Source organism: Gobio gobio (assembly GCF_949357685.1).
Source record: "Gobio gobio genome assembly, chromosome: 7".
In the NCBI taxonomy this organism is placed as follows: domain Eukaryota; kingdom Metazoa; phylum Chordata; class Actinopteri; order Cypriniformes; family Gobionidae; genus Gobio; species Gobio gobio.
The window spans coordinates 49,864,674-49,876,285 of record NC_137103.1 but is presented as its reverse complement, the minus strand read 5'-3'; the positions used below and the strand labels follow the sequence as shown (position 1 = coordinate 49,876,285).

Genomic DNA, 11,612 nt, shown 5'->3' with positions numbered 1-11,612 from the left:
CTGGAGACAGGAATGAAACAACATGTCCTTTTTAGGTGCTCTGTGTGCCGCACTTCAGCAGATATCTTTCAGATCTTTGAGCCGAACAGCTGCTTGCCTCCTCAAACAACAAATTTCCACAGTTTATGAACCGAAACGGAGTTATCGGATAATCCGATATGATGAGGGGTTGCAAGGTTTTCAGTATTCTTTTGATGACCTATCCAAGCCCTCAAGCCTCTAAAAAAACGAGCAGTCAAACATTTCAGGACGTCTCCAAGGGGTTATATTTATATATTTTAATTATTTAATTATTTTTTATTATTATTATTTTAATTAATTATTTATTTTAAAACTATTAATATACATATAGTTATTTTAATTTAATAAGTATTTGTTATTTTTATGTAATATAATTAAATAAAATTATAATTAAGTCATTGTAAATTATAATACAATTATAGAATATTAATAATAATAATTTAGTCATTGTTTTTGCAAAATTTGTATGTTAGTCAAATTTTTTGTCTTTATTTTCATTGATAATTTTCTGTCAAATCTCTGATTAAACTGCCATTATTTGCTGCTGTGCCTTTAAGGGCCCTATTTTAACATTCTGAACTCATAGTTTGAAGCCCATGGCTCAGGTGCACTTAGGGCGTGTCTGAATCCACTTTTGCTAGTTTAAGGACTGAAAAAATGCTCATCGCCAGGCGCATGGTCAAAAAAGGTTGTACCTTATTGGTTGTCTCTTAATGAATCATGGGTGTGTTTTGGGCGTAACGTGCAATAAGCCAATCAGAGTCTCATCTCCCATTCCCTTTAAAAGCCAGTTGCGCTTGCACCATAGCAGGTTCGCTATTTACATGAAGGAATTTGCGAGTGAAAAGACTTAAAAATCTGTGTGTGTAATAAGCAGAGTGTATGCGTACGCCTATAGGTGCATATTACTAACACGCCCTTTAAATAACACATAAAATACTGCACTATTGACTTTAGACCAGGTTTTTGTTCAATGGCGCAGTCGTTTTCCAGTTGCCTCAAAATATCAACGCACCAACAATGCACCTGAGCACACCTCGTCCTAAGACCAGCATGCCCATTGGAGATCAGATGGGTGCGAGTGCTTTTGCTTTTTAAACAACGTGGCGCTGGACGTTTAAATGATAACTGCGTCGGGTTGAAACCAAGCGGCAACCTCCCCCAGTTTTTCTTGAAGCCAATACGGAAGTGACTTAACCCTGCAATTCATCGACTGGCTCCAGAATGGAGCAGAATCTCATTGAGCCCCATGTTAAAATGCCCAACTTTACAGCAGAAAAAAACATGTTTACAGCCTGGTATAAAAAGTGGTTTTGGTCTCTAATTTTGCCCTTCATGACAACTGTGAGGGGGGTGAATTTTTGTATAACTCATTTAACTCATATGACTCTCTTATTTTTTTTAACTCATTCGCTCGACCCTACTTTATGCTTCAAAACTGCTCTTCAGAATCCTATGGGTGATGCTGCGTCCATTTTTTTACAGTCTAAAACCACTTGCGTCGCGCCTGCCATCGCATTGCGCCGGGTGTATGATAGGGCCCTAAGGCTTCTTTGTCTTTTCCACAGAGCTGCAAGATGCCATATTCTGCTCCAACATTCGGTAGCATCCTCTTTGTAGAGTTGCATCAAATCACGACAGATTTATAACAATCGTCGCTGCTTCTTTTTAATGTGGAAGCTGCAGAGCAGTAGGTGCTACAGACAGCCAGAAACAGCACAGCTTTGATAGACTTTACCTCATTTTACTCTTATAGTCAGTTGTTGTTCATCTGATCTTCATCTTAAAAGGATAGTTCACCCCCAAATTAAAATTTTGTCATTATTTACTCACCCACCCTCATGTCATTTTTCTGTGTTGCTGTAAAAGAAAGTCATACAGGTTTGGAACCATATGAGGGTTGAGTAAATGATGACACAATTATCATTTTTGGATCACTAACCCTTTAAGTTTCTGCACACTCAGTAGGCGTTGTTGATGTGATAATGGTCGTATTCAAATATATTTAGAAACTTCCATATTTAATGAGTTGTTTTTGAAGCGTGAAGTTACAGTACATATATAGTGCATACAGTAAATGTTATATTATATATAGTCTTATCTATAAAGGTAAACTACATTTGTATTCCTCATGATATAACCAGAGGACATCAACAGAGGAGCAAAGCACTGGTAGCAACATGCACTTCTTGTAGCCACCAATAGGGGGCAGCAGACAATATGGAGTGTGTACATTCACTTCGGGCTTCAAGCGCCTCCTCCTCTTTGTGGTTTCTTTTTGTTTCCGTAGCCCTGAACCGTGTTTGTGGACAGATCTGATCTACATCGTCGCAGTTCTGTAAGCAGTTCACCTACGTCAGTGACTAAATGTCTAAGCACGCTGAATATAGAACAGGCAGTTTTTCCCATCATTAGTTGGACAAGCACATGGTAAATTTGACAAAATGCCTCTTTTAACTGTGCGGTTTAAGGAATTTTCATTGGGATATAAATCTGTGGCCCACAGAAATGCACATGAAAGCTTTTAAAAATGCCTTTTATACCTGTTGCATACAAATTATGGTCAGAAGGGTGATTTAGGACAAATAGCGGCTGATCATCAGTATTCCAAGGGGAAAATAAAGGCACAAACTGAACTGCTCGCAGTGAAACATAAAGCTATGACTTAACCCGCATGAAGCCGAAATGAAACAGAAGGACACAGGGAGTCTTGTTCTAAATGCAGAGAGACTGCAGCAAAACAAAAGCCGAGTATTTCGGGATCCCAGAAGAAAGGCTGGAATACCACATTGGGAGGGAAGGAACCAGTCTCACCGAATTGACGTGGACACACCCTCCTCTGAAACTGAAGTGCTTCCCCATCTCTGTCTCTCCTATGACTGTAGATCTGCTCGCTGTGGATGCAGTATTTATCAAACCCTTTTGCTGCTTTCCATCCAAAGTCAGAATTGGGATATCCCTGGCTTCTGATCGTGTATACCGTGCTAGAAAATCCAGTTTTAGTGTTTTGAAACATGGTCGATGGTTTTTAGCTGGACAAAGCTGATCAATAGCTGGTAAACCATCTTGGACCTGCAGAAACAAACCAGCTACTAACTGGTCATATCAGAATTTTTGGAACATAGTAGTTTGTGTACTATCTAAAGGCCATCTTAGTAGTAGTATTTTAAGGCTACAAACGTTAAGGCACTAAATATATATATATATATATATTTTTTTTTAATTGAACGCTGCTGAATTTTGAGTCTAGTGTCACTGCATTCTAGTTACAATCTCATGTTTAATACATGCTAGTTGCAAAGTTTTGTTATATACTTTGTATCTAAAAATAAAATTAATTTGTGGCTATTTTAAGTCCTGGCCTAGCTTATTTTATTTATTTTATTTTATAGAATTTTTTTATTTATTTTTTATAGAATTTTTTTTATATAGATTTCTTTTTAGAATTTTATAGAATTATTTTATTTTTTTATAGAATCAGTGTAGCAGATGACACTTGTTTTGGAAATGTTGACCAGCCTGAGTAAATTTAGGATTTTCTTTTATTATTATTTTATTAAAAAAATATTTGTATTTAATTTTTTTAATTATCTGCATTTTATTTTATTTAAAATATTGTAATTGTTTAATTTTATTAAATTGTATATGTTTTATATTTATTTTTATTGTATTACAAATATAATTATTAATTTTATTTGAAACATTTAATTATTTAATTTAATTTAATTAAATACATTTTTATTTATTTTTTATTTTATAATTTTTTTTATTTAATTAATGAATATTATTGAAGTGTATGTGTTAATTTTTTATATTTAATTAAATTTTTATTTTATTATTTTATTTAATTAAAAAAACATAATATATATATATATATATATATATATATATATATATATATATATATATATATATATATATATATATATATATATATATATATATATATATATATATATATATATATATATATATATATATATATATATATATATATATATATATAAATCATTTATTTTATTTGATGTCATTTTCACAGGTAGTTTACATTTTTACATTTGTTTACATTTTAGTTTTTTTTAATGATATACTGCTGAATAAGAATAGATGTTTGAAAGTCAAGCAGACTTTAGACCTTCAAGAAACTGGCTAACCATGTTTCAAATCACAACTTCCAGCATAAGATGGATTTTCCAAGAGGTTTACAGGTGTTTGATTGTCAAAAAACAAGTTGCATATTGCAGAGTGTAACTATACTATGCAGTGCTCGCATTTGTTCTGCAGATGTAAATTTTTCAACAGAGAAGATCATTTGCTGTGATTTACACAAAAGTTTAAACAAAAACTTAACAAAAAGTTTAATGGATTTACGGTTACACTTTATTTTATGTGAACTTACAATGTACTTGCCTAAGAAAGTACTGGTAATATAAGATATCTACATGGGTTCAGGTTAGGTTTAGGGGTAAGTTCAGGGTTAGTACCTAGTCATAACCCAGTTATTGTGATTGCTATAAGTAAATAGTATGTACATACAGAACAGAACTGCAAAATAAAGTCCACGGTAATTCCTTTATTTGCTTAAAACGAATGTAATGGTTTAATACTATGTAATGGTTTAATAAGTGCACTGTAAGTCGCTTTGGATAAAAGCGTTTGCCAAATGCATAAATGTAAATGTAATACCGTGTATCTCTCTAGGGACTGCCATCTTTTCATACCGTCATACATCTGCATCTCTGCAAAATGCAAATTGGGGGTTTCTGCACATTTCCAAATTTAAAGTGCATCTTTTACACTCTTTCCAGTGGTGGTAAATTCAGCCTTTCCCAGATGAACGCAGCATTATACCATTTTAAAAAGTATACTCACCACCTATTGTGATGATATAGAATCAGTGTAGCAGATGACACTCGTTTAGGAAATGTTGACCAGCCTGAGTAGATTTAGGATAGAAATATTAATTATAATGATAATAGTGCATTCATGGTTTCACATAAGTACCGTCTGGGTTTATTTTAGGTGCATGTCATTTTAAAGGAGGCTCTGTTCACTCAATTTGTGCCTTCCTGCTAGGAAACTCCCTGTGCTTTTTTTTTCTTTCTGCAGTATTTACTTAAGTGGGCTATAATTTGCGTTCTGTGAATCGGTTCAAGCGAGTGGTATGATCATATGATGAGCCGTGTCAGTCTGGACCAAATTAAGTCAGTCACACATGCATTTCCCTGTCTTTTTGATCATCCTGAGCGGCCGTCGGTGCACAGATCTACCCGTGTCATTCTGTCAGGCGGCTCTTGTTAGTTCTGATCACTAAGACATGCATCACTATTCTGTGGCTCATATACTTAAGGCTAGGAATTTCTCAAAACCACAAACCTTAAGTAATTTAACCTTGTCGCATAGCATCGCTTTAAGAATCGGCTTCCTTTCAATTCACGAGTTGGAATTAGAATTGGCCACACCCACAGGAAATGAAACTGGAATTAGAGGAAGTTGAATTTATTGAATTACAGTTCTGTTAACTGGAAGAAAATGTGAGTGTTCTTCCAGTCTGGTCCATTCATTTTGTTAAATATAAAGAAGTATATACACATTTATTACAAATTTCTACTGGTGACATTTTAAACAGATATCCGGGTTTATCCATAAGGCTTACTTTTTTTTACTTTCAAACAAGGCTTTATCAAGCCAATATTTAGAGTTTGTTTTAAAAAGCCATTGCTAGCTGAAAATGGCACACTATCCATCCATCCATCCATCCATCTGATCACATCCATCCATCCAATTAATCACATTCATCCATCCATCGATCCGATCACATCATCCAATCGATCACATTCATCCATCCAATCGATCACATTCATCCATCCAATCGATCACATTCATCCATCCAATCGATCACATTCATCCATCCAATCGATCACATCCATCCATTCAATCGATCACATCCATCCAATCGATCACATTCATCCATCCAATCGATCACATCCATCCATTCAATCGATCACATCCATTCAATCGATCACATCCATCCAATCGATCACATCCAATCGATCACATTCATCCATCCATCGATCCGATCACATCATCCAATCGATCACATCCATCCATTCAATCGATCACATCCATCCAATCGATCACATCCATTCAATCGATCACATCCATCCATCCAATCGATCACATCCATCCATCCAATCGATCACATCCATCCATCCATCCATCCATCCATTCAATCGATCACATCCATTCAATCAATCACATCCATCCATCCAATCGATCACATCCATCTATCCAATCGATCACATCCATCCATCCATCCGATCACATCCATCCAATCGATCACATCCATCTATCCAATCGATCACATCCATCTATCCAATCGATCACATCCATCCATCCGATCACATCCATCCAATCGATCACATCCATCCAATCGATCACATCCATCTATCCAATCGATCACATCCATCTATCCAATCGATCACATCCATCCATCCAATCGATCACATCCATCCATCCATCTTCTGTCCCATCCATGCATCCATCCAATAGATCACATCCATCCATCCAATTGATCGCATTCATCCATCCAATCGATCACATCCATCCATCCAATCGATCACATCCATCCATCTTCTGTCACATCCATGCATCCATCCAATTGATCACATCCATCCAATCGATCACATCCATCTATCCAATCGATCACATCCATCTATCCAATCGATCACATCCATCCATCCGATCACATCCATCCAATCGATCACATCCATCTATCCAATTGATCACATCCATCTATCCAATCGATCACATCCATCCATCCATCCATCCATCCATCTTCTGTCCCATCCATCCATCCATCCATCCATCCATCCATCCAATCGATCACATCCATCCATCCATCCATCCAATTGATCACATCCATCCATCCATCCATCCATCTTCTGTCCCATCCATCCATCCATCCATCCATCCATCCATCCATCCATCCATCCAATCGATCACATCCATCCATCCATCCATCCATCCATCCATCTAATTGATCACACATCCATCCATCCATCCATCCATCCAATCGATTAGATTCCTTCATCCATCCATCCAATTGATCAGAGTCATCCATCCATCCATCCATCCATCCATCCATCTTCTGTCCCATTCATCCATGTATCCATCCATCCATCCATCCAATCGATCACATCATCCATCCATCCAACAATTCATCCATCCATCCAATCAATCAGATTCCTCCATCCATTCATCCAAATCCATCCATCCATCCATCCATACATACATACAAACATACATATATAAAGTTAAAAGTGTTGCATTACCTTCCTGTAGCAAATAAAGTGCATGATTTTTTTTTATCTGCTTAGTTTCAGGAAGACTTCAAAAGTGGATTGCAAGAGCAACCCAGACCATTATTGTGCAACATCAGGATGAAACTGACCTCACCCGATGCACTCTGTACAGGATCATTGTCCACTAAGCTTCAGTGTGACTGCTGGAGCTGAAAAAGATCAGTTCTTGTTAATATTTTAAGAAGCAATCTAAACCACATAAGCCTGAAGGAGGTCTTGCTGAGCATGTAAGACCAGAGCACTGGCTTTACTTTGGCAATAGTAGCCTGACGATTAAGAATCTTTGCCGCTTGAACAAAAATTACAGCTTTTATTCAAGATTGTGGTGACTCAGGATTTGGAGGGTTGCTCAATGCAAAATATTGCTCACCATCGTTACTATGGTGCAATACTCTTAACCCAACATCCTGGGAAACGGTCTCAGCCGTCAATACATAAACCTACTGTAAGCTATGGTCATTATAGTTTAGAATTTTTTACATTTAATTTGTATCATTATTTTATTTTTTCAACTGCTAAAGTTGGTGCATTAAATAGTATACTTTAAATTGTCTAGCATTATTTATTTTAACATTATATTTTATTTTATTTTATTTTATTTTATTTATTTTATTTTATTTTATTTTATTTATTTATTTATTTATTTATTTATTTATTTATTTATTTTTTATTTATTTATTTATTTATTTATTTATTTATTTATTTATTTATTTATTTATTTATTTATTTATTTATTTATTTATTTATTTATTTATTTATTTATTTATTTATTTATTTATTTATTTATTTATTTATTTATTTCAATGGACTTTCACATGATCATAGTCTCAGATCTTTTCCTTTTTTTCTGGGAAAAAAAAGATTAAAGGATCAAAGAAAGATGGAAGTAAACACCAAAAGACGTAGAAAGCAGTAGAGGAGAAGAGTTTACAAAATACTGAGAGCAGTTGAAGCAAGATGAGAGAGCGCTTTACATTTCGCAAAATGTGCTAAGGTTTAACATTTGGAGCAGTGGAGAAGAAAAAGACTCCCAGAGGCACTGCTATCATGCGTCTGATCTGCACGCGGTTCTCAGCCAACCCGATCTTTACATTCATATTCTAGCACACTCCCCGACGAGACTAAAACTAGATTGTGTTGTTGCTGAGGGGAGTTTATCCGTGAAATCCTCCTACCTGTGAATTTGCATGCAGGCTTTAATTGTGTGGTGTTAACTTCTCTGAAAATCTCTGCTTTCCATCAGATGTGGTTGTAAAAACTTCTGCATGGAACTTCTTGGCAAAGGAGACCTAGATAACCGAGATAATGCCCTTTGTGCTCTACAGGCTTTGTGTTGTTCTGCCAGCAGTTGTACTGTATCTAGTGGACTGACGAGGGCCGTAATGGGTTTGGTGGTGGTTATGCTAGATGGACATAACAAGGAGCTCAAAAGCACACCGAAAGTGGATGTTGCCAAGCGTTCTCGCTCGGTGTCGGGGGAGCGGATGCGCTCTAGTTAGCGGTTGAGCCTCAGCTCTGGGAGGCCGTTTTGGGGGCTTCAGCAGTGCAAACTCTACAGCTGGGGTATAATTTCCCTCCATATTTATTACTCTTGGAAGACAGACTTAGAGAGTGTTTTTTCTCAGGAATTGAGACAGACATGTAGGGTCTCTTGCGGAACACAGAGATTTGATGATTCACATTACATCACTGACCACTCAGACCTCAATAGCCTGAGGTTTCGTCTTTCAGCAGAGGCTGTTTTGAATCTCCTTTAGGTTTTGGACGATTCCCTGGATGCTGTTCACATCTTTTTTTACACATTATATAACAAAACACCACTCATGCATTTATAATATATATGCATACATACATTGACATATTATACCCCAAAATTCTTCATACAGTGACTACCAGTAAAATTGATTAAAAAAATTTGGGACCAGAATGATTCAGACACTTTGACCTGATTATGTTTTGCTGAAGTGTTATTTCTTCAATTGCTAATGTGACTTTTTACACCACAGACTGAACAAAATAAAGCATTGCTTGGTCATTGGTTGACCCCAAATTGGTATTATCTAATTGTGTACTTAAATTTAACAGCTGACAGCTGATTGGTTGATTGTAATCCATTACATACCTTTCTATCAAAGTTATCTGACATTATCAAGATGAATTTGTTTAACTCTGAGTTCTTGTCATATTTTATTACCATTTTCTAAACTATTGAGAATAAACTAATAATGTGAGAAAATGTTGAAGGGGTCCGAATAAATTTAGGTTTGACTGTATATATATATATATATATATATATATATATATATATATATATATATATATATATAATTAAAGAAAAACATTATGCAATTTATTTATATTTTATAATTGTTTAAATAAATATAACTTAAAAATTGTAAGTACGTAAATATGTACGTTTCAACTTTTCTGGTCTCATCTTTTATACACATTACATCTCCTGACAGTTCAGCGGTAGTTTAAAGAACCGCAGATATTACTGGAAAAGTAAAGCAACACATTGCGATCTCAGCGCTATCTTGCCCAAGTCTTGCCGCCTCTACATGGAGATTTCTTGTGTTCTTGTGCCATCTCAGACTTACATGGGTATTCTGAGGCTAGCCAGACTCAAGCAGGCCCATGAATGACATCATGGATTCCTGGGGGCCAGAGTCCTCATAAATAAATACCTTTCTCTGGCTCGGAGTTGACGGGGGAATAAACTGTGCTGAAGATCCTGCGCTAAACTTCTGTATATGGTCCTTCTCAGCCACTGGGCAGATTCCCCCCTCGTCCACAGTGACACTGGAGCTATGCACTCTTGTCTAAATATTTACCCAAGCTGTTTAGTGATGCACCTACACACTGGACCCAGCCCATGTCTTCTCTTTGACTTTTGGCGCTGTTTGATCTGTGTATGACAAGATTAAAATGATTTTGTCAATTTATCAGTTCATGCATTCCCTGGGAACTGAATGACCTTGGCGTTGGTAGCACATATACTCAAACTCTAACATTTATAAGTATTATAGAGATTTTGAATGCACTTTTTTGGCTCTTAAGAGTATTGGAATCATTAGCGAGTTCATTTTCATGCATTAAAATGTTTCAGTAAAATATATGTAAGTAACTAGGTAGATAAAATGCATCATTATATTGGTGAATATAGATAGAAATGATTCCCTCTTCATTCTGAATCTGGAGATCCAACTTTCATGTGTCTTGCAGACATGTAATGTGGAGAGGTGTCAGTGAGACGCTGAAGCCTTTTCAATCGTTTATGCTTGTCAGTGTCTTACCTGTTTTCTTTCTTCTCTGTTTTCTTCACCTCAGGCCCCCAGCAATGACCTCCCCCTGAAACTTATAGAGACAACCGTGAGTATTTCAAATCGTGAATTCTTAACATCAGTATGGCCAATGGCATATTTTGTAGTTCACACTGCCCCCACAAAACATCAAGCGAGGCTTCATCCACAAACTTTTCCTTTTCACTCGCCTTCTTTAATGTGAACATCGAGAAGCTTGTTGGGTCAGTGTGAACATGACGGTTATGTTTCCAACATTCTAAATACAACAGCCAAATGTATAATGTTTGAAGTGTTGCCGTTTCTTGGGTCGGTTTGAACACAGTGTAAAGTCATTACTGACAGCTTCAGAAATAACGGCTTTAAGATCTAAATATTTAGGTCTTTAGCTAACACTGTTGCTATGCAGCTTCTGTAGTCTAAACTTCACCAGTCTAAACCTCACGGAGTGCTGGAGCTCAAATTATTGGTTGGATTAGCTAAACACAGCCTCACTGGGGCTATAATGACTGGCCAATGAATATGCTTTAAAGGGACAGTACACAAAAAAAAAATGAATTCCAAACCTGTATGATGATATTTATTCCAAAAGGACACAAATGAAAATGTAAAGGATTTTCTTGCAGATCTGTTTCCATGTAACAGCAGTTCAAAGTGCCCACATCTGTCACTTTTACATTATTTCATGTTGTTTTGTGTGCCTGTCCCTTTAACTGATTCGCAGAGGAAGAGATGTGAGTTGTAGCTCAAGCATGTGTGTTCACTTGTGCCGCACCCCCCTCTCAGAAGCCCCTCCGTCCACCCCGCTCCTCGTCCCCCTCATGCCTGGGTGAAGAACACTCACACCAGACGCAGCTGTGGATGACTAACTGCCTTGATCCAAATAAAATTCAGACTTTCGTTTGGAGCCGTCCATATGAGCATG

General features: G+C 36.4%; 1 protein-coding gene across 14 annotated transcripts in view; it reads left to right on the top strand.

Moving 5' to 3' along the window:
• tns1b (tensin 1b) overlaps nt 1–11,612 on the top strand; it is a 322,198-nt gene that overhangs the window by 213,318 nt on the left and 97,268 nt on the right. For all 14 annotated transcript variants that reach the window (XM_079822505.1, XM_079822502.1, XM_079822492.1 and 11 more), the window contains one exon: nt 10,716–10,757. In XM_079822505.1, the coding sequence (XP_079678631.1) occupies nt 10,716–10,757 (42 nt within the window). The remainder of the gene's footprint in view (nt 1–10,715; nt 10,758–11,612) is intronic.